The sequence below is a fragment of the Leptonychotes weddellii genome, chromosome 2, assembly GCF_054177405.1.
Source record: "Leptonychotes weddellii isolate Sample4059 chromosome 2, ASM5417740v2, whole genome shotgun sequence".
In the NCBI taxonomy this organism is placed as follows: Eukaryota; Metazoa; Chordata; class Mammalia; order Carnivora; family Phocidae; genus Leptonychotes; species Leptonychotes weddellii.
In genome coordinates, this window is record NC_138370.1 from 40198826 (window position 1) to 40222395 (window position 23570).

The 23570-nt window shown below is 49.8% G+C and overlaps 1 protein-coding gene across 1 annotated transcript in view; it reads left to right on the forward strand.

Moving 5' to 3' along the window:
* DPYSL2 (dihydropyrimidinase like 2) overlaps positions 1 to 23570 on the forward strand; it is a 133720-nt gene that overhangs the window by 91349 nt on the left and 18801 nt on the right. The window contains exons 4-8 of the mRNA XM_081812866.1: positions 13418 to 13582; positions 16334 to 16395; positions 16902 to 16982; positions 17489 to 17557; positions 22767 to 22887. Coding sequence (XP_081668992.1) covers positions 13418 to 13582; positions 16334 to 16395; positions 16902 to 16982; positions 17489 to 17557; positions 22767 to 22887 — 498 coding nt within the window. The remainder of the gene's footprint in view (positions 1 to 13417; positions 13583 to 16333; positions 16396 to 16901; positions 16983 to 17488; positions 17558 to 22766; positions 22888 to 23570) is intronic.

The window sequence follows — 23570 nt, forward strand, 5'->3', positions numbered from 1 at the left end:
CATGGTTCAGACTCCAGAGATGTTATGCTATGTTTTTGAATTCAGTCCAGGTTCCTAGGAGGAAAACACGCGTCAATTATGTTGGCTCTAGATAGGGCCCAGTCAACATATGACATCACCAACTCTTCCCTGCGCAGCTTTCTTTGGAGGGGATGCAAGGAGGACAGTTGTGTAACATTGGAATAAACAGAATAGATACCAGGCCCCTCACGCTTTTGTTTCTGGGTTGAGCTCCAATCCAATAGCTGATAACGTTCTTCTTCAGATACAGGGAGATTGTCTCAGCAGCTTTGTACAAGGGTGGATTAGCTGCTCGTTAGCTTATTAGAGTCCTGCGTACATGTCGGTTCTTATTTGAACTAGATGCTCTTGTCTTTTTTATATTATTTGGTGTGTGTCCATAAATGATGTCCTGAAATACAGTGGGCGTGAACATTGTTTAAGACCCTATTTCCGCACAAAGATGATTGTAATCAGGTCATAGGGTTCGTCTGATTAGCTACTTAAATAAGAATGTAAACATGACCCTGTTTCTTTAATTTGCTTCCTGTTTTTTCCTGTTGTTGACCTTGACCTTGGGTCTTCGGCTGTAGCATTGGACACAGTTCTACCCATTATGTATGTGAGTACATGGGTTTCTGTTGGGCTCTAACGAGGAAGCTGCAGGTCCTTGAGTTTATAGTTGGATTCCCTTTCCAACGAGGGACCAGCAGGAAGGAAAACTGAGACAAACCCACTCTGCACGTGAAAGCCTTGCAGTGTGACTTTTATTATTTTGTGATGTTCCACACAGCCCTGTAATCTCTTATTTTTGGCAAGCCAGCACTGAAACTGTGGTCCGGTAGCCCTGGGCAACCAAAAGCTGAGACAAACAGAGGAAGTGTCATTACTCACATGTTTCCCCGGCCACCTCATCTGGGCCCGTCGCCGCTAGCTGCCGCCCCTTTCTGGAGGTGGAGCTCCTCGGTGCGGAGTCGGACCAGGCCCCACATGGAGACCCTGCAGGTTGTCGCGCCCTGACCCCTGAGGGTCCCTGTGGCTCCTTACTTTCCTGCACTCTTTCTGTAATTTGTTCATAGTCTGGATTTTATTTTATGGCAGACTTTGTGGTAAAAACAGGGAAATCCCCATTTCCTTAAAGCAGCCTGAAGGCCCCGGGAGGCAGAGGGAGCTCACCTCCTACCCCGAAGTCCCTATCACACTCACACAAGCATACACACGCACGTGCACACGCACATACAAATGTACACATGCGCACACTCTTGCGTCTGCATGCGGGTGTCCAGGATATTGGGTCTTGTAAACAGAGCTGATGGGAGCGGGTGTGCTCAGGAAGTCTGCAGACCCCTGGGCTGCCTTTGCTAGCAACTCTTAGGAAGCTCACCTCCTGCTAGCTAGGTCCTTTACTCCCCAAAGGGGACCGGGGAGAACCAGATCCTGGATCCCAGCCTGTGGTGCCCATATATATCCCTAGGGGTTTTTGAAAATATAAATCGTTTCAATGTTTTAGAAGCCGGCTGGAGACTTAACTGAAGTGATGTTTCAAGGGTAGGCCCAGGTTTCTTTGCTTGCGATTGGAATTACATGGACTCTGTTAATGGTTTATGTTTTCTGTTCTGATTGGGTTGTTTTTCTTGTATTTGACTCATAATAAAATGGGGATGAGTTTATTCATTCCTAATACATTCCATTTGATAGGAAGATTGTTTCCATCGTAGTATCCAGGGTTTAGGAGGGGTTTGGGGAGGGAGGTTCCCTGGGTGGTGAAAAGTCTACATTTATGTTGCTTGAAAGAGGGTCTCTGATTCTTCCTGCATTAGCATTTACTGTGTTGGATATTATAGCCAGTGCCTACTTGCTGTATCAACAGGACAGATCTGTTTTGCTTGTCTTGGTCTTATTCTGTTTTATGCAAAAGACTTAAAGTTCCATGCCTTTCTTGTGGCCTCCTCCGTTCAGTAAGGGCTTTCTCCTGTCCCTTCCCATATCCTGTTACTCCTCGTGGGTTTTCTACCTGAGCCTACCCCGCTGAGCCCTTCCTCTGCCCCCTGGCCCACCTGCAGCACTGGAGAATACCCTCGGCCTCCTCGATTCTCTACCCCCAAGATGCCCGAAGCCCTGGCCCCTTTGTGTGATACCTCTCAGTAAAGTGGAACATTTAGGGAAGGCTGACTTCATGCCAGGAATTGGTTCAAGCAGACTCTTATCCTCAAGACAATCCTATTTTGCTTTTAAGTTAACGAATGCTTATGTAAGACCTTTCGTGCAAGCACTATCTTTAGCCCTTTACAAATACCATTTCATAATGACCTTGTGAGTGGGTGCCATTAAATAAATCTCCATTTTACAGGTAAGGAAACTGAGGCCCAGAGAAAGACAAGGTTGCTAAGGTTATACAGCTCGTGGATGGATGATAGAGCTGGGGTGCCAACTCAGGCAGTCTGACTATGGAGTTCATGCTTTTAACCCCTATCCTAGGAAGAAGTCACTGTTGTTGTTCTTATTTTGCAGATGGGGAAACTGAGGCACTTTTTTTTTTTTTTAAGTAACTTGCCTAAGGTCCTAGAACCTAGTCGGTGGTAGGGCCGGGGATTCAAGCCCGGACAGGTGAGCTGTGGATCCTGCACCTTGGCAGCACACTTGCCTGTGGGGTTTTTTTTTCTTCCTTTCTTGTCTTTTTTTAAAAAAAGATTTTATTTATTTATTTGAGAGAGAGAGAGGGAGAGAGCATGAACAGGCAGAGGGAGAAGCAGGCTCCCCACTGAGCAGTGAGCCTGATGTGGGGCTCGATCCCAGGACCCTGAGATCCTGACATGAGCTGAAGGCAGATGCTTAACTGACTGAGCCACCCAGGCGCCCCTGCCTGTGAGTTTTCATCACACTGTGTTTCCAGCACATTCGGCATGGACACTTACAGCATCAGAGACCATTCCCCACACAGCACTGTTTCCTGGTTCTCTGGCATTTCCTTCATGAGCGAGAGCCCAGCTTTGCAGATGGTGGTGCTGAGGCCCAGTGGTCCGAGCAGGGCATCTGAGAGCCAGCAAGCCGCGGGGCCTGTGAAGCCCTGGAGGGAGGAGTCACTCTCCAGGACTTCACGATGCTCCGAGGAATTCCAGGATCAAAACGCTAGCCTGAAGCCAACTTTGTGGTTCTCCCACCGGTGCATGGATAGGAGATGCCATAAACCTGGCTTTTCTTCAGACTCCGAATGCCTGTCTAATTACAGGAAACAGAAACCTCTCCCGCTGTTAGCCAATGATTTCAACATCTCTTGGAGAGCTTCTCCATGGATCTGAAGTTTGAAGCTTTGCATTCTAACGAATTTGGCTGGGATTTTCACCTTTGGCTCTCCTCACCTTCTCCCCGGGCCACGATTTCATCATCGTGCTTTGGGGATGGCACTTCCTCTTGAGTGTCTGTCTTCCTGTGAACATACATGGAGCTGAGACAAAGCTCAGCCTCTCTCTGTGCACCTGGGGCTGGGGGGCCTGGGCCCTGTCCAGCTCTGCCGCTGCCCTACCTACATCTCGGATGCTTGGCAAGGCAGCCTTAGTGGGAGTCGTCTTCGGCCTCCCGGGACAAAGCTGGGGGAAGGATTGAGGGGGTACCAGAGCTAAGATGGTGGATGTGGCCATTTAATCATGTTCTTGTTAGATTGTCAGTAACTTCTTTGTACAGCTGGTTGGTCTGGTCTCTCGTGTATTACTCAGTTCCCGATTTGGGTCTTGGAAGGTGGCCATTTATCTGAAACAGAGAAGACAGCATAGCAGAGTGAAAAGAGCTTTGTTTCTTACCCCCTTAAATAGTAAGCAAATAAAATGAAAATACCAGCATTGGCTGGGGTGACATCCTGACGTGTTGCTGGTGGCAGCGTGAATGGGTGACACTTTTGGAATGCAATGTGGTCATCTGTATTAAGAACCCTAGTTCATCCCAGCTCTAGGACCCTCTCCAGAGAAAAGCACCTAGAAGAGGGGAGAGGTATTTGCGTAAATGTGCTCCTGAGAACATTATGTAACACGGGAAAACTGGGAGCAGTCTACAGGGTCAACAGAGGGGGATGGTTCAGAAAGTTATAGGAGATTCCTCCCAAAACAGCTCTTAGAAAAAAATGGAACTATGAAGACTGTAAAGGCAGCATGGAATTAAGGAAATGTGAATGTGCCCTGTCATTATCCCCGTATAAAATATAAGCACAAGACAGATCTGGAAGATGATAGAGAAAAAGATTCATGGCTACTATTAGGACGGTGGGATTATAGGTACTATTTTCTCCTTTTATATATATATATATAAAGTAAAGGCAAGAGTACAGATTTTGGCTTCAGACCTAGGATTAATTCTGGTATTACTCATCTCATGTATCTTTTAGCAACTCTTGAAACTTCCCTGGGACTCAGATTTCCTCATCAGTAAAAAGAGCAATTTCTAAGCATCCTGGATCTGAACCTGCTTCTTGCCACTGATAAGTCTTCATGGAGAATCTGCCAGACTTACCCCTATCAGTAAGACAGACTCCCGGGCACTCAGGAGCATCATTGCGCACCAGCAATTGAAGGCCTTTAAGCATTCTTGGTGGTTAAACAGTGCTCCCACAGATTTGTTCTCACCATTCATGGTTTGAGGGAACCTTCCCCGTGGGCACTACGCAGCCCAGGCACATCCTTTCTGAGTGAATTTAGAGCAAACTACCAAGTCCTACCCCAGAGGCTGATTTTGAAGTAAACGCTTCTTGGGGAAGTGGCTTTCTTCTCTCCCTCCCCAAGCCCCCTGGTCAACTCTGATGGGCCCTTCCTGGGAAGGCTGAGCCTGTCCTGCCTACAGATGGGCTCTCAGACTCCCGCAGTCTCTCCACGTCTGCCCTTGCTAAGTCAGGGAGAGGATTCTGCCCATGGTGTGGTTTGTCACTCTGAGAGGATTTACACGTTATAAATGACCCTTTATCGCCACACACAGATTTCATTAGCCTGGCCTTTGATCTTGCGGGCCATGTGCTCGCTAGGCCATGTGCAGGCTACACCAGGCCTCAAAGAAAAGGTTTGTACGAGGTGCGGACATTTTGACAAGCTTTTTATCTGACATCCCAAATTGACTGTCACCGGCTCACATTGGCCATTTCCTCCTCTGTCCACTCGGTTAAGGTCATTAGCTGTGCATGTAAGTGAACCTGCAGCTGTTTTCGATGATAGAAAACAGCCTAGGTTTGAAGACTTGAGGTGAGTGGTATTCATGGAAACGCCGAGAAGGTGGCCATCCGTAAAGGCTGTAAAGGAAGGTGGGGGTTAGACTCCAGCTCTGTGAGTTGGTGTCTGCTTGACTACAGGCAAGTCTCACGGCCACAGTTGGTCTGTGATGTCAGCATCGGAAACACGTCTGCCTCCCTAGTGTAAGCATCCAGTGAGGTAAGGCCTGTGCTAGCACTTTGTGAATTGTGGAAAAGCTGTGCCCGTGGGAGGCTGATATTCTTGCCATCAGATAAATGCGAACGGCGGTATGAAGTTATATACTTCTGGAGGGGTGGATGTATTTCTCTAATGTGGGGAGCTCTGGTTATGCCAGTGTCAAGTTGTGAAGACGGAGGAAAGCTCAGGATGTCTTTCCAGGATCGTCTTTAGAATCAGAAAGAATGCTGGGGTTTGGAAGCTGGGCCTTCTCTGGCCTGCTCCCCACCTCTCCTTTCCCACCCTCAGACTCCAGCTCTAGCTCCTGGACTCCCAGAGTCATCTTCCAGCAGCCTGGAAGGAATGGCAATTTCATTCTGGTGGGCACAGGCCACAGGAAGGGAAATGGGTGAGCAGGAGGCATGGACTGCAGGTGGGAAGCTCCTGGTGCCCACCCCCAGCTTCTAGATGGGCAGCTCCCTTCACGTGGCAGAAGCCAGCCCTGACAGGTGCTCTAGTCCTGCTTCCAGCTGCTTACCCCAGGATTTGCCTGAGACTGAAGAGAGTCCCAGTCCCCAGATCTGTCACCTGTCGAATGCTGAGCCCAAGATGCACTGAGGAAGATTGCAGGAAGCAGAGGAAGGAGGAGGAAGATCAGGAAGGAGAAAGAGAGGACATGGCTGGGGGCAAGGAGAACAGAAAAGAGACAAGAGCAAGAAATAAGGGGCCCCGTGCCGGCCAGCTGGAGCAGGGCCTGAGGTTCTGCTGTTCAGATCCCCGGCTCAGGACCTTTTGAATAAATGTCAGACATGTGAGTGGAATTTAATGAAGTCGGACAGAGCTCCTGGGGACACCAGCATTGAAAACGTTGGGGCCCAAGGGGGACCAGGGGACAGTTATTCAGAGAAAAGCAGAGGCAGACATGCGGAGTGCTGTCTGGGAGCTGGGGCGGGCGTGGGCAGCAGGATGCAGCGGAGGGCGGTGGTGGTCCCCAGGGGATGGGAAGAATTGAGAGCTCGTTCGGGGGTGTCGGCGCGGTAGAGCCAAGGGTGCAGTGGGCCGAGAGTGAATGGGAGGTGACAAAGTGGGACATCAACAGCATTCAGCCTTTTGCAGAGCTTGGTGAGAAGGGCAGGGTGAGGGTAGCCTGAGGATGGAGCAACATCACTTCCTCCCTGCACTCTTGAATGTCTTTTTTTTTCCCCCCCAAACTAGATTTTCAACATTTTAAGGGTATGGTTTGTACCTTCTACCTCTTTGTTTTCCTCCGAAGCTGGCTGATCATCAGATCACGTCAGAGGTTGTTTGCTTGTTTTATAAATACATTTTACTGGATCTCGCTTCAGCCCTTATTCCCTCCAGATTCTGGCTTAATGATTCTAGCAGTGATCACTGGATGCTGAACAATTACTCCTGGCTCAGCTTACTTTGTATGACTGTACTTGTTTAGCTTTAGAAGCAAGATTACATTAAAGAAAGTTTGGCAGAGAGAGAAATGAGGGGACTACCCAGGTGCCTCCAAGGTCGAGCAGTTAGGAGCCTGAGTTAATATCCCTGGACTTGTTAGGCTAATTATACAGTTTTCTGTTTATTGAATTAATTGAGCTACATGCTGTAGTTATAAAATATAAAGGGATAAGGCTCCATTTCACGTCTCAGTGATCCAGCCCTCCCCACTCTTAAGAGTAGAGGCTCTGGAGTCAGACTTCCTGGGCTCGAATTCCACCTCTGCTGGTCAGCCGTTTTACCGGCTATGGCCACGTTATTGACCACCTCCTAGAGTTCTCCCAAGGGCCTTGCTTGGCCGAGGCACGGGGGTATGAATGTTGCACACCTTCTGTATGCATCTCTGCATTTTTTTTTTTTTAAAGATTTTATTTATTTATTCATGAGAGAGAGAGAGAGGCAGAAGGAGAAGCAGACTTCCCACAGAGCGGGGAGCCCGATGCGGGACTCCATCCCAGGACTCCGGGACCATGACCTGAGCCGAAGGCAGACGCTTAACCATCTGAGCCACCCAGGCGCCCTGCATCTCTGCATTTTAAGGAATATGAGCGGGTTACTTAACCCCACTGTCCTCAGCTTCTCCACCTGAAAACTGGGACCCCCACTGGCTCCAATCTTAGCGGGCCAATGTAAGGATTAAACGAGATAATCCACGAAAGTTGCATAAAATCGAATCAGACATAGGAAGTATTCGATAAGGATTATTTTTACCGTTCCTCCCGTTTTGAAGCGTGTGAGTTACACTTAGGTTAAAGGTAGTCACTGTGGTGAGTCCCCTTGCCAGCATTCAGGAGGGCTGGGATTTCGCAACCAGCCGCAGTGAGTCTGTATGGCAGACAGACAGGAAAGCTGTGTGCTCCAAGAGCTTTCCCAGGGAGTGCTAGGGATCCATTGATCAAGTGTTCAAACACAGAGCCCTGTGGCTGGGCCTCTTGGAGGAAGAGGTTCCTCAGTGCTCTGGTCCTAGAGTCAGCCAAGGACCTTTCTTGCCAGAGGCATGTGTGACGTTTGGTCTCTCCTCTGCTTATTAAGCACCTTCTGTATGCCAGCCCTCTGCTTGATGCTCTGGGGGACACAGGCAAGAGGATGTGCTCATACTGGAATAGCGCTTTGTTGTTAACTAATACCACCTCACTGAGCACTCACAAAGGTGCTGGGAGATGATACTGTCACTGGTTTGTAGACGAGCATGTCAGGCACAAACATTCCAGGTAGTTCCAGCTCTGTGGGAAATGCTTCTTGGCATTGCTGGAGAAGCAGTATGTTTGTGCAAGGCAAGTAGGGAGCCCTGTAAGCGTGTGCTTTAGAGGCAGATGAAATACTTCCTGACGGGGTTTATGTGTGGTAGTTTTCCATACAAAGGAGTGTCACTGTCTCCCTCCTGGTGTTTATTGAGCACGGCTCCGTAGCAGGCATCTTCTAGGGAGTTCCCACGCTAACTCATTACACCTCACTGGAACCCTGTGGGTTGGGTACTGGTGTTCGGTCCATTTCTCCACCACTGCTCCTCGGGGGACCCCTTATGTTCCCAAGGGCAGGTGGTTTCTCTTCCCTTTCGGCTTTTTTCCAGAACAAAACCATGTTATTCTAACTGGCAGGCCGGGGGCCGCTCCCGGAGGCTCTTATCTCTCCACCAACAAAAGCCGTTCTCTGCTGAATAGGTCACCCAGCATCTTGCTGAGTAGGTAGCAGCTGGATGCCCCATGGATGAACCATTGTCTTCCTGATGGTTTGCTTTTAATTCAAGTCCGCTGATTCCATCTAAGTCAAGAATGGGAGAGGCAGGCAGACGCACAGATAGCTAAGTGCAGGGACTAGAAAATGAGGCAGGGACGATTCTGGAAGGGGAGGCAGGAGATGGGCAATTCTGATAGAGTAAATGCCGTGGCGAGTGCGGGGTGGTGTGTGTACTAAATGGAGTTTCTAGAACTACTGCCCTCCGTGCAACCATATATGAGGCTTCAGAGAGCCTGGGGCCAGAGAGGGACCCAGCAGGGCCATCCCCCTCTTTCTCCTGCTCCACCTGCTTCTCCCCAGCAGACTTTTGGGATGGGGTTCCTGCTCAGCCACCTCAATTCCCGAACAGGGACTGCAGTGATGACTTTTCTGGCACCTCTGTGTTTTCAATAACTCTGGCCCCTTGAGAGCTGGTCACAAACACCAACTGCTGGCCTTTTAAAAAGTTGGGGTCTTGGATTGTGTCGAGGCAGACGTCCTGGTTGTGAAGTCGTGTTAACATGAAGCAAGATGTTACCCCTGGGGGACACTGGGTGGAGGGTCTGAGGATCTCTTACAACTGCATGTGAACCTACAGTTACCTCAAAGTAAAAAGTTAAAAACGTAGGGTCTTCTAAATCCTACAAACTCCAGAGGAGTTCTATATTTGAATTTTCAAGGAGCAACTTATTTCTTTTGAGTCTAGCACCTTGCTAATATCCTATAAATATAAAAATAGGGTACCAGCAGCACTCAGGGCAGTAAAGAGGAATGGAGGGCTGACCTGCTCCAATGTGGATGAACCTTGAGAACATGATGCTGAGTCAAAGAAGCCAGACATTGAAGACCACATACTGTGTGATTCCATTTACATGAATGTCCAGACGGGGCCAATCTATAGAGACAGCGAGCAAATTAGTGGTTGCCTGGGACTGGGAGCAGCAGGCTTAGGAGGGAATGGGGAAGGACTGCAGACGGGTATGGGGTTTCTTTTTTGGGTGATGTTCCACAATTAGATTGTGGCGATGGTTACACAAACTCTGACTAGCCCAAACACCATTGAATCATACAGTGTAAATGGGCGAATTGTGTAGTATGTGAATTACATTTCAATAACACTGTTAAAAAAAATTGGGGTCTTTTGACAGTTTTAAGAGAAGTAATAATAGTTCTTTGGAAGTAACTAGTGTCTTCTAGATGCAGGCACTTCCGGACCCTGGTTGTGACCCCTCGATTCAGGCCACTGTCCCGGGGCATGTTCTTGGCTCCCTCATCGACCAGATTCATGGGCCTACCACTGAAACCGCTGAAATCCCTGAGGAATGTAAACTCAGTGTGTGCCAGACATTTTGCCAGGTGCTTTCGTACACGCTTTCTTAAACCTCCGGCAGCCCTCACTGCCCATGTTTTATGCATGAAGAAATGGAGTTCCCAAAGAGTATACACAGCTGGGCAGAACTTCAGCAAGAACCAGCTTGCTGACCCCAGGGTCATTTCTTCCCTGCCTGGTGGAAGGCTGGGTTGATGAGCTTTCTCTCACCTATTACATGAGCGGAAAAAGTCGGCTGCAAGGCAGGAGCCAGGCTCTTGCAGGGACAGATAGCTTAGGAAAATCACCAGAGGAAAGGCCTGCGAGTTCTGGGCAAATCCTTTGCAGGCTTGTGTCTTCAGTGGGGAATCTCTTCTCCCTCCGGAAGCGAGGATGACATTCTGCCCTGTTCCCTGGAGCAGCTTTTCCCCGGAGAGAGCTCCTATGGAAAGAGGACTGTGGGAAAACACGAGGAGGCTTTTCGTGGCCGCGTTTCTTGAGTGTCATTAGTTCTTAGCGGAAACGTGGATTTCCCTGGAGCCCTCAGCTTTGTCTGCATCCTGAATTTGCAAGAGTTTGTCACTCTAGGGGCTGTTTTTGGAAATGGAGGGAAGCCATCGTATTACAGCCACAGGGAACCTGATATTTTTTTGTAAGTGATCATGCTGGTGGGTCGTACAACAGGACCCTCATGGTAAAATGGGCAGGAGTGAATTCAGGTGGTAGGAGAAGTAAGTGGGAAAAGATTTGCACTCAGTGATGTTCACAGTGGTCCAAGGCAGACATATCCGCTCCAAGAGAGATTATTAAAAATGCAATTTCTCAGGTTTCAGCACAGACCTACAGAATCTGAAACTGTGGGGATGATGTCTAGGAACCTGTGTTTTCATAAGCTCTCAAGAGCATTCTTAAACACACTCAAGTTTGAGTAGCTTAGCACCAGACGACCTTACATATACTTGTGGGTGAGCAGGAAAATCTGGTCACATTCCCGGGAGAGCACCTCCTTCTGGGCTCCTTCTGTGCAGATCTTGCCGGGAGGAATGCGAGCTGGAAGGGAGCATTCATTCATTTATCGAAAACGTTTATCGAGCACTTCCTCTTTCCAAGCATTTAATCCCTGTGCTGAGGGAGTTTACATCCTAGTGGGGAGTCAGATAGCAAACGAGAGGAACCGGGGCAGAAATTACTGCAGATGGGGATGCGACCCTGGGATAGTGACAAGGAGGCGGGGATACCCAAGTAAAGAGCCAAGGGAATGGGTTTCCAGAGAGAGAGAACTGCTGGTATGAAGGCCTGGAGGTGGGGAGGAGTCAGGCAGGTCAAGGTATGAAAACTGGGGGCTGATGGTGGTGAGCAGGGCTAGGGGGTGGAGAGTACATGGTGAGATGAGACCCGATCTGCAGGATCAAGGGAGGGGATTTGAATTTGACTCCTACGGTGGTGGCCAGCTACCGAAGGATTCATTAGCAGAGTGGTGGGACCTGGGGAAAGATTTAAGAAGATCCATCTGGCTGCTTATGCAGGCTGGTGTGGTGGGATGGGTGATGAAGCCAGGGACATGACTACGGAGATTCTGTGATGGCCACAGAGTCATATTTTCTTCTCCTCCTCTTCCCCCTCCCCTCTCCTCTTCCTCTCCCCCCTCCCACTCCCCGTTCTTCTTCCCATGTGTGTGTGGGGGGGGGGGGGCGGACACAATTTAAGAAAATCGGAATTGTTTTGTCAGGATTTCTATGTTAGCATTTTACAGATGGAACCGACTTGCTTTACAAGTGCACGTCCTCGTTGCTTTCACTAGAGAATACTCTATGTGTTACAATACCAGTGGTGCGTCGACCCATTTAGTTACATATACTGTTACTTATTAAAAAAAAGTACATTTCATCAAAAGAAAATTCAGCTTAGAGGTCCACATTTTGGAGACCTATAAAACCAAGCTCAGTTGATTATTGTTCAGCAGCATCTGCAAGATTTGAGCCATTTCAGAAATTTGAGCTCACTAGAGTTCCTGGGCTGGCATTTTCTTAGCTGAGAACTGCTTACCTGGGTGTAGACAACCTAATATTTTATTTAGAAGAATGATTCATTGCTTTAGGTGTCTAGAGTCCTGGGTTTTATCTTCTTTGTTGCATAAGTTTGGTTTGACCTTGGAAAAGTCTTTTCACTTAATATTTTAGTGTCTCTGTGCAGAAGATGGGGAGTAATTGTTCTGGCAAACCTCTCCTCATCAGGGTAACTGGGCAAGAGCTCTCTGAGACATAGAGATACAGTATCTCTGCAAAGGCCCTGTGGCAGGAGGGAGCAGGAACTGAAAGACAGCCCACGTGGTTGGAGAGCAGAGTGCAAGGTGGGAGATAATCCAGAGTGATGTTGTACATTGTAGAGGTAGGCAAGGGCCAAGCTGGGCAGACTCTTGTGGACCCTGTTGGGGGCTCGATTCTTTATCTTTTTTTTTTTTTTTAAGATTTTATTTATTTGACAGAGAGAGAGCGCGTGCTCGAGAGCAGGAACACAAGTAGGGGGAGTGGGAGAGGGAGAAGCAGACTCCCGCTGAGCAGGGAGCCCGATGCGGGGCTCGATCCCAGGACCCTGGGATCATGACCTGAACCAAAAGCAGACACTTAAACGACTGAGCCACCCAGGCGCCCCTTGATTCTTTATCTTAAGACCAAGGGGAGACTGTTGGAAGATTTAAATAGGTGAATGACAAAAGATCGATAGATATGCTGATTCATTCAGTCCTCTTAAGAAATGTGTGTGGCAGTTCACATCCCCATTTTAAACCACTCCAGAAACTTAGGGTGGTGGAGATTAAGCCGCTTACCCAAGAGCACGTTGCTGGTAGGTGGTGGAGCCAGGAGACCAACTCAGGTCAACTGGAGTCCAAAGTCCCCTGTCCTCCATCTCAGCCTAACTCAGTAACAATATAACAATAACCACCGTTTTAAAAGACGCTTTGAACTCTTAAGACGAAAGATCTCCCTTAAATTACAAAGTGGTATTATGCGGCAGAAATATGAGCGGTGCGGAGAGATTGGATATGCCGGGAACCTTTCAAAGCCCCAGTCTGCGTGGCTGTGGTCCAGCATCTTCAACTTCCATGCTGTCTGGTGGGGGTGTCTTACTGGCAGCTATCAACACATGGGAAGGGTTGGCAGCTCCGGCCGGCCATTTGACACTGCCATTGTCCATAAGGACTCAGTGTCCGTGAAATGTACCCGAGGTACGTGCTTTCAGGGCCTTTTGAGCTGGGCGATCAGATCCGGGCGGTGCGCGTGTGGTTTCACTGGAGTGATCACGCCATGCCAAGTTTCTGCTTTCTGCTTTCTTCCTCTTGGGGAGTCCGCTGGTTTCAGTGGATTCTTAGAAGCTGGTTATAGAGATCACCATCTCGATTTTGAACCCAAGGAGCCTGTTCAAGGGTGCAGTGGGAAAACGGCTGCTGGCCCGTGGCCCTTGAAATTTCTGTTGGTGACGACCAGTGTCTCTTCTTTCCTAGTTGACCATGTCGTGCCCGAGCCCGGGACAAGCCTGCTGGCAGCCTTCGACCAATGGAGGGAATGGGCTGACAGCAAGTCCTGCTGTGACTACTCTCTGCACGTGGACATCACTGAGTGGCATAAGGGCATCCAGGAGGAGATGGAGGCCCTGGTGAAGGACCACGGTAGGTTGTGCTGACCAAACGGCCCTGGGGATATTCCCAGTTCAGTGCACGAGCCAGCAGAGCTCTGTGAAGGACAGCTCTGTGAATTGCGCTTGCACATCCCTTCTGTGCCTCACCTCCATGCCTGCCAGGAGAGAGGGTCGAACTGCAGCTGGTGCCCATTGGAGGTGACCAAACCCAGTGCAGCAGTAGAAGCTTTTGCGGACAAGAAAACCTGAGCCTCACCACGGGGATCGGTTCTTATGTAACAACGGCTCACAGCTTACTGGTTTGAGGGAACTGCACCCAGCCGGGTTGCAGAGTTGAGGCCGAGAATGCTTATCCCAGTGATGATTCTGGGCAGTCATAGGTGGGGGCCGGTGCCCAGGATGCTGAGTGGGTGACTCAGGCAAGCTCTTTGTACAAACCCATAAGAACCAGGGTAGATTTGAGGGTGAGGAGGCTCTGGGACAACCTGAAGAGCCTGCCTGTCTGCCTTCCTTCCTTCCTTCCTCCCTCCCTCCCTCCCTCCCTCCCTTCCTTCCTGTCTTCCTTCCTTCCCTCTCTCTTCCTTCCTTCTTTCCTTCCTACCTTCCTTCCTCCTTTCTTTCTTTCTTCCTTCCTTCCTTTCTTTCTTTCTCTCTCTCTCTCTCTCTCCCTCCCTTCCTCCCTTCCTTCCTTCCTTCCTCCTTTCTTTCTTCCTCCCTCCCTCCCTCCCTCCCTCCCTCCCTTCCTTCCTTCCTCCTTTCTTTCTTTCTTCCTTCCTCCTTCCCTCCCTTCCTTCCTTCCTTCCTTAAGATTGATGGATTGATTTAAGATTTATTTATTTTAGAGGGAGAGAGAGTAGGAGAGGAGGGGTAGAGGGAGATGGAGAGAGAGAATCTCAAGCAGACTCCCACTGACCACAGAGCCCAAAGTGGCTCGACCCTGAGATCATGACCTGAGCCAAAACCAAGACTCAGACACTTAACCAACTGAGCCACCCAGGTGCCCCAGGTCTTTTTTATTCCATAGGACTATTTTAGGGAGTAGGATTCCAGAGGTTGGGCCCTGGAAGATTCCCGGGGAGGCTGGAGGAATCTGGACTACCTTAAGGTGCCTCTGGGATTGTTTTGTCCACAGGAGCTTGGGAGTTGAGGTGGTATCGCCGAGTCCCATTATCTTCTGGGGTCCTCTTGAGCTTGGCTATAGACTAGACTCCTAGGGTGACATGTTGACCTCATTGGATCTTAACTGTCAGGGAAGCACCTATTGCTTTCAGGTTTCGAGACTTCTAAGCTCAGAAGTACCATGAGCTGTGAGTAAAATAGCGGGAGGGAAATCTCTAGGCATGGGTATGGTAGGTATCCACAGATATGGCAGAAAATGCCCAGAATGAAAGTCTGGAGTCTTATGACCTTGGGGAATTACTTAAATTTTATGAGTCTGAATTAAAACAAAAACATCTCTCACATGAGGGTTTTGGACTAGATATCCTAAGATTGTGGTACAAAGGTCCCACCTAAAAGAAAACAGGTAACCCTTAACCTTTCTTACTTTTGAGAATACTGAGGCTCAAGGGGGTTTAACTTTCCATACTGAAAGTGAATTGACTTCAAATCAACCCACAAGGGTTACCATAGCAACTGTTGCCTGGCAGGAGAGAAAGGCTGGGATGTCCCGAGCCACTGAACCCCGGGGCAGCGTCCAGCACCCCCAGGTGGCTTGAATTAAGCTGCAGGACTAGAGGTTGTCAGTACAGTTGTTTACCATCATGATGGATATGGGGCAGGGATGTTTGGTCTGGTGCCTTAGGTGACAAGGACTCTGAAATGCCAGGGTGAGAATTGCGACATCGGCTTGTTGGACCCTTTCTTACTTAAAAAGGTTTCTTAAAAATCAGCTTGGCGTGCAGTCTGTTTACCAAAGAAAAGACATTTATTATAGCTCTTCATCCACTGAATCTCTAATTCGTCATCTTCTTAAAGTCACAACAGTCAAGGGCAACTTTTGTTTTTATTTTTTAATTTTTTAGATTGTGGTAAAATACAGCATAACATAAAATTTACCATCTTAGTCATTTTTAAATGTACAGTTCAGTGACATCAAGAACATCTACATTGTTGTGCAATCATCACACCATTCATCCCCAGAACTTTTAATCTTTCCAAACTAAAACACCATACCTGTTAAACACAAGCCCCCCACCCCCCATCCCCTCCCTCCTCCAGCCCCTGTAACCCCCATTCTACTTTCTGTCTCTAGAAGTTTGACATATTAATGGAATCCTACCTATCTGTCCTTTAGTGACTGGCATACTTCCCTCAGCATCATGTCCTCAGGGTTCATCCATGTGACAGGATTTCCTTCCCGCTTAAGGCTGAATAATATTCTGTTGTATGGCTGTATGACATTTCGTGTATCCAGTCATCTGTCCGTGGACACTTCTGCCCTTTGGCTATTGTGAATAACACTGCTGTGTATTTGGATGGGTATACAATACGGGCAACTTCAAATTTTGATAACCTTAGAGAACAGCTGTCAGGGTACTAAAAAGAACTTTTGCACCCTATTCCCAGATTTTTTTTTTTACACCAATTCTTTTTATTTTACCCCATTTGCTCTATCCTTCTTTCTCTGTCTCCACCTCTGTCTCTGTGTCTCTCTCTTGTCCTTCCTCTCTCTCTATATATACACATATACGTTGTATCATACCATTTTTACTTGCTTCCAGATTATTTGGTTTATTTATTAAAGTCACGTCTCCGCCTCTCTATTTTGTCTGTCCACTAGGGGTAAATTCCTTCCTCGTGTACATGGCTTTCAAGGATCGCTTCCAGCTAACTGATTCCCAGGTAAGAAAAGTTGGCTTTTCTGCATAAGCTCACTGGCATTTGGTACATCGGGGCCAATGCTGTTGTCTTGGAAGCTGCCCTTAGCTTCGTGGGAAATGGCTGGTGGATGAGGGCCGTGGCGTAAGTTTACCTTTAGAGAGGGTATGACCCCAGTGCCCTGGCCCCCCCGGACTGGTGTTCCACCAGGCTCTGGAGTCAGCCTCGGAGCTGCCTCTGTGGGACAGCATGGCCCAGAGGTGTCCTCAGAGCCCTCTCGGCAAACCTGGTGCAGGCCCGAGTGTCCTCTATGAGCCTCCCCTACTCTGCGTCCTTTAGGTTATGCTGCCTCTTGATTCCTGAGTGGTCCTGCTCTGCCCCGGGTGACCAGAAGCCTTGACCTTGGGGCATGTCAAGAGAGCTGGCTTTAGTAGCCGCGGGTGCTGTTTCTGACCCCTGTGGCTGGCAGGGGAGTGGCTGTACTCAGGAACAGGGAGATGGACCTCCCTACCTCTGCTCTTCCCCCTCAGATCTATGAAGTCCTGAGCGTGATCCGGGATATCGGTGCGATCGCCCAAGTCCACGCAGAAAATGGTGACATCATTGCAGAGGTATGGCGCTTTCCTCTTCGAGGTGTCTTCATGGCCTGCAGGGCGAGAGGTGGGCTCTGCAAAGGGAAGCCGCTCTGTAGCTCAGCTGCAAGGAGGAAAAGCAGGGTGACCTGGTGCCACCGTCCTGGGGCACGGGGCTGGTGGCAGTCTCACCAGCAGCCTGGATGTTGGTGACCCGCGCCTCCCTGGGTTCCCTGGGACACTCAGCCTGTTCCCTTTCCGCAGAGGAGTCATTTCCCTCGGTGCTGGGACACAGACACTGTGGCCCAGGGCTGGGCACATGTGGGCTTTCAGCATCCCGGGGGAAGAGCTGAACTCACGTGGGAGCTCAGGCAGGACTGGGGACAGGGTAGTGAACCCTTCTTCTATTCCCGAGGTCCTGGGATGAGGGCTGGGCGGTCATCAAAGCCGTTTTTACATCTTGCCCGAGTGACTTTTCGGTAAAAGATCTCTAGCCATTTTCAGTCCAGCTCTCCCTGATGCCTGGCTTTCTTCAAACCTTGCAGGAACAGCAGAGGATCCTGGATCTGGGCATCACGGGCCCCGAGGGGCATGTGCTGAGCCGGCCTGAGGAGGTGAACATCTATTGAATGGCACGCGTGACTCGGTGTCCCTTGGGTGCTGCTGGCGCCACATAGAGCCCACTTCCTGTCGAGACTGGGCTTCTCAGGATCTGAATTTGGGCCTTCTGAGAAGTCACAGGTTACTTGTGTGGGTGTCTACGTAGGCAAAGTGAAGTCCTCGCCTGAGCCGTGGAGTACAGCGGTCGGGGTTCTTTAGCCCGGAGGCTCTCCTTTGTGTCTCTGATTCCCTACGCCCTTCTTTGGGTAGATACAAACAGCTTTTTATTAGCATCCTGCAGCGTGGGTTTCGTGGTTCATAACGTGGGGGCCTCCAAAATCTCACCATCACTGAGACATAGTCACGGGGATCTAACAGCTCTTTTAAATTGCTAAAAAGCATAAGGGGAATTATAAGTTTTTCCGTGGTAAGTCTGCGCGGGGTATCAGCAGAGTAGCAGACGATCTTCCAGACCCGGGAGGGATCACTGAGATCAGGAGCATAGGCTGAGGGTCACTGTCCTGGATGGTGAGGCTTGGAAGACAGAAGGGAGGTACTCACATCTTACGTGCTGGGGAATCTGTTTTTCTAAACTTAGAATCTGTGACCTTTTTCGAAATTGGCTCCTTGACGAAAGGTTCCAGGTCAGACTTTTGAGGGCCTGGCGGCTCTGAGCAAAGAGAATGCTGGAAATGAACAGACTTTTCTCCTTACAGGAAAGAAGTGACAGGCAGAGAAGGGCAGATAAAGTCCTCAAGCAACTGGATGTTGACTTAACAGTAGGATTTTTCCTGATGGAGACAGGTGGAGGGAGATGCTTGCTCAGAGGAGTATGAATGGGACCGGTGCCCCCAAAGCACAGAACTTGAGAACGGGGAGGTTCCCTCCGGCTCTGGGAAGTGTTCACTTCAGGAGCCGTGGGATAGGGGGCACCTGCTCTCCCTAAGAAGAAAATAGTTTCGCAAGGGTTTGAGACCAAAGGTGCCATTAATAAGTTTGTCCAGGTTGGGGTGGGAGGGCAGGGTATCCACAGCCTTTTTCCTCTGACTTTGGGGGAGAAGTGAGGCTGGAAAAAGAGAAAGAATGTCAGAAAGAGGCTGAAAAAAGAGAAGGGGGAGGCACTTGGAATGTCCCGTACCCACTGAGGATTTGCACTTCCTTGTCCTGCCCTTCTTGCTGCACGCGCACACACACACAGACTGACAGAGACAGACAGACAGAGACAGAGCCACAGACACACACACACACCAGGGCACCTTCGGCACCATCTGTGGCCCTGAGGACACTCTCCTCTTCGTCAGTTGAAGGACGGAAGCTCTGACATTTTCAGTACTGTCCGGTCCCTCTTTGGGGGTGTATGTAGTTCCTCTGACACCATCCAAGCTTCCACGCACACTAGAAAGCTGAACGGATGAGCCGGAGCCAGCACACAGGCGAGGGAGGTTGAAGGTGACATCTTTTGGCCCCGGTGTTAGGGCTGCATGCTGTCACTGGGGCTGGTGGACAGGGACTCGGGGAGGAGCTTATCGGAGAGAGAGGGCGAGAGTCTCAGTAGCTGATGCTCAGAGTACCTGAGGTTGGCTTTGTACGCTAGTGTGTACATGTAACACGCGCACACACAAGCGTATACGTGCATACGTGTGCAGTCATGTACACACGTGTACATGCACACATTGTAATGCTCGCACTTACATGTTCGCATGCGTGCACGCTCCTGTGCACACAGACACGACACTCGGGAGCCCCAGCTCACCGTAAAGCCAGTGGGCCCTGGTAACCAGGTGATGACACCTGGCTTAGAAAGTTTGCTCTCACCTTCATCCAGTTGTTCCAGCTGTGCAGGTAAGCGAGAATGTGTTGCCCTCTGAGAAAAGCCAATGCCACTTAGCTTGTTTCACGAGGCTACTTCTGAGAGCCAAACTCTTGTTGGACTTGTAAGAGCCTTCCTGGGGGCTTGCTTTCCTCTCTCCTGTCTGCTCTGTATCCCCAGATCCCTGCAGGCTTGAACACGGGATGCGAGCCCGGGGTTTACGGAACGGGCAAAAGCTATCAGAGGAGAGTTGTTCTGGTTGCTGTTTTGACCACAAAAGTCAAACCCATTGTTCCATGATTAGACACAGGAGATTTCTCTTGTAGCAGTTGTTGCATGGAGAATTTCGGGGTCCCCAGTGGTGGATTATGAGGCCTTTGGGGACTGGCAGATCTGGAGTGCTTTAATTCGAGGAGCTCTTGGCTTTTGGGGAGGGTCCTCTTGTCTCACGAAGGGCTGTCTTGGGTGCTTTCCGGGGTCACCTCTTCTTAGCTGATGCAGAGGCACCTGCTCCCTGTCAGCCCCAATATTGGGTGCTTCCCCTGAGCAGGTGCACCCTTACGATAGCCCCATGAACCGCCAGGCATGAGCCGGCGCCTTCTCCCTCAGCTCCTGGTGGTGATTTTTCTGTTCGTCGCCAAGGATCTGTTGTGTGTTAAACCCTCTGTGGACAATGAAGAGAAGAAAGCAGGAACTCGAGCTGGACAGGGCAGTGAGGGAGAGCCCGCCCATGCACCGGCAACAGCGGTTAATAACATACAAACACGTCAGACAGACAGAGACAGAGTGTCTTCATCTGTCAGTGCGTCGTGGTGGTGAGCTTGGCTTGAGCTGCACAAAACGTGCTCCTGCCCCTCTCTGCTGTTCCCTCCAGCCCGCCATGTGAGATTGCCAGCAGGGTTCTTCCCAGGTCCCAGCCGGGAAGATTGAGAGGGAGACACCGCCGGGAACCTGTCCGCCAGTGGTGCCCTGCACGTGTGACGCCTGGGCCCTGCTGGGACAGCGAGATGCATGAGGAAGGGATAGGGGATGAGTTGGAGAGGAAGAGACGGGGGGAAGTTGCTAGGGAGGGCAGAAGGTGACAGGCTCTGGGCCGAAAGGCTGGCATCTGGGAAGAAAGTTGGGGACACGGAGATGAGGGTGACGGTGACAAAGAATCTTTCCCAGAGAAGGGAACTTTCCAGCTGGGCCTTGTGGGAACTGCGACTGGAGTATGCAGACAGTGGGGGACTGGGCGTGAAAGGGTGTGTTGTGTACAGACACTATTGTGTATTTTGATTCTCTTGTGTGTACTGACACTGTTGTGTGTTCCTGGACAAGTGGCTTTCCTCTCTAGATCTTGGGGTGCCTGATCTTAAAAATCAGCAAGGCTAGATGACCCCCCAAATCCTTGATAACTCTATAATAAGGCAGACAAAAACTTTTTTTTATTTTTGAGCTGTAAAGCGATTTTCATAATATTTCTTAAATACTTTAAGATTTTCATAATATTTTAATATTTAATATTTAAATAATAATTTAAATCCATTCGCTGCGTGTAAGGGGCATGCACAGGTACACACAGAAGGGTAAATGTGGGTCCTTCCATGGTTCTGGGTGGAACCCAGAGACTTGGGGTTTAAGTGACCTTCTCTTTCCATGAGGGAACCTTGTAGTTAGGCCTGTGCCCTCGCCCGGGCGTGTGCTGGGCCAGGGGAGGGGTCAGAGCTCACCTCACAGCGGATGAGCGAATCCACACAGAGCCCCCGGATGCCAGTCCTGCAGGGGCAGGGCCCCCCATAGAACCGGCACTTTTCGCTCCATTTACTTCCTAATTAGTCTGATTTCACATTCCAGTTCACCCAGGACAGTCCCAGTCCATACCCATTGCTCCCATGGAGTTATTAATAGTGCCTCTGTTCACTTTCGGAGGTATTGGTGTTGGGCCAATTAATTGGGTAGTCATTGGCGCCCCCGGGAAGCCGTGAGGCTTCTAGAGGAGTCCTTTCCATGCTTCCCACTTTGGACTCTTGAAGTGACCGCAGAGATTCAGGCCATCCCTCCACTGTGCTTCTCCGGGCTGGAGGCACTTCTGTTGTAACTGGAGTCAAGGAGAGGGAGGGCCGATGGCTCAGCTATTCCAGGAATTAAAAACATTTGGATGTTTAATGAGCTTTTTCAAGAGCCATTTGGTTTGCCTTTGAATTTTGAGACCTCTCTCTTCACGTAGTTGATGCCTGAAAGGACCAACGCGAATGAAGTTGTCTTCGTTTATTAAATTAGATTACCAGTTAATGCAATTACAGAACTTCAGCTCTCTGCCAAGCTCCTGTAGAAACTCAGTTAGCTAAGATAATTCAGTTAGGAGCTCAGCTATGTCTTATGAAAAGTAGCAGCTCTGTATGGAACAGCCTCGCTTTAACCATTAACATACAATAAAATATTTTATTTGCTCAGTAAACATTTTGGGGCGACTGCTGTGTACTACGCTGGGAACTCTTGGGGGTGGGGCGCAGGAGATAGAAAAAATCTGAGTCGAACCCAGCCCCTTGCCGCGAGGAGTTGAAGAAGCCACAGCTTCTACCAGGATTTGGGGAGGGAGCAGAAGGCCTTTTGAGATCCATCATTCTACCATTTCACTTGTTCTGCAGTTGCCCATTCTAACACACATGTATCTATAGGATATACCTTGATCTCCGTAGTCTTACCTGGCCAGGTAGGTAGCAGTAATCACTTGGGGTCTTTGGAATATTATTCATTGAAGCATCAGGTTTAAAGAATCATATTATTAATTGGAGCAGCTCTCCCATCTCGCACTGAAGGTCGTACCAGCCTGTGCAACCATGGGCATGTTTCCCATACTGAGGACCATTGCTTGACACAAATCTGCCTGCTCCATTCCCGGAGCCCTGTGAGGTTGCGTTGTTCCTTGGGTCCCATTTGTGGGTGTCGGATAGAAGCCCAGCACAAAAATCTCATCACTGATTTGGGGGCAATCCCTTTCCGTGCCTGGTGGTTTTCTCATAGGAGCAAGCATAAAAATCACCTAGAGCTGTTAAGACCCACATTCTGGGTCCCATCCCCAGAGTTACTGATCTGGCGGAGGGGGGAGGGGGGAATGTCCAGGAAGGGCCTGAGAATCTGCATTTCTTATCAACTCAGGGCTGATGGTGATGGTGTCAGTCTGCTGGGCACCCTTCCAGCCACTCACAAGGTCTAGGAAGAAATTGCCCCATCATTTCCACCCATCAGTATTGAGTGACCCTGGGAAAGTCCCATCCCCCTCCTGTGGTGCCGCTCAGGGCAGAACCTTGAGGACACGGTGGGGGCCGCTCGTTCCTCTTGGCTTCCCTCGGTGGGTTGAGGGCAAAGACGGGCTCGTGGGGTGGGCACAGATTGGCCCCCGTTCTCAACGTTCACGTGCTCCTCTGCAGGTCGAGGCCGAAGCCGTGAATCGCTCGATTACCATCGCCAACCAGACCAACTGCCCCCTGTACGTCACTAAGGTGATGAGCAAGAGTGCGGCTGAAGTCATCGCCCAGGCCCGGAAAAAGGGTGAGTGTTGCCTTACCAGCTGTCTGACTGCAGGCAGGTTTGCAAGGGAGGAAGGCTCCTTTTCCAGACCTGCATGCCAAGTGGGCTGTGTGCATCACGTTCCAGCATTAACCTAATTACCGCCGAGCAAGACCGGGAGCTCCAGTTTCTCCCGGCTGTTCCACTGCGGCCGACTCGTCGCTGTCTATTTAAAGCCGCGCACAGCAAAGAGTGGGTGGGCAGGCACGTTTCCCTCCTGCCCCCACTTCCATAGAGAAGTTGGACTTAATTCGATGCAGTCTCCATAAACTAGGCACATACACAGATGGCGTCAGTCTCCATCTGCCCCAGAATCCTTCTGGGGAACATTCTATTGCAAAATGAGTCCCTGCTCCGTGGCTGGTAGTGCTTTCTGCCCTGGTAAGTAAGAGAGTCTTGTGGGGGCGTAGGGCAGGGGACTTTGCCCCGGGCCTCCTCATGTCTAGTTCTCCGGGTGCTTGAGTAGCTCCCTGTAAATTATATTGACATATTTGGGGCTGAGGCTGGTTCTCTGTAAGAACTAGGGAGTCCGTTGAGAAGGTTCTTGGAAAGTAATTTACTAAGTACAGCTTCCCCTGCTGCTTCCAAAGGCTGGTCCGTGGCGCACCTTATACGTTATAAATGCGGCAGAACCCTCTTGTCATCTGCCATTGACTGAGTCTGAG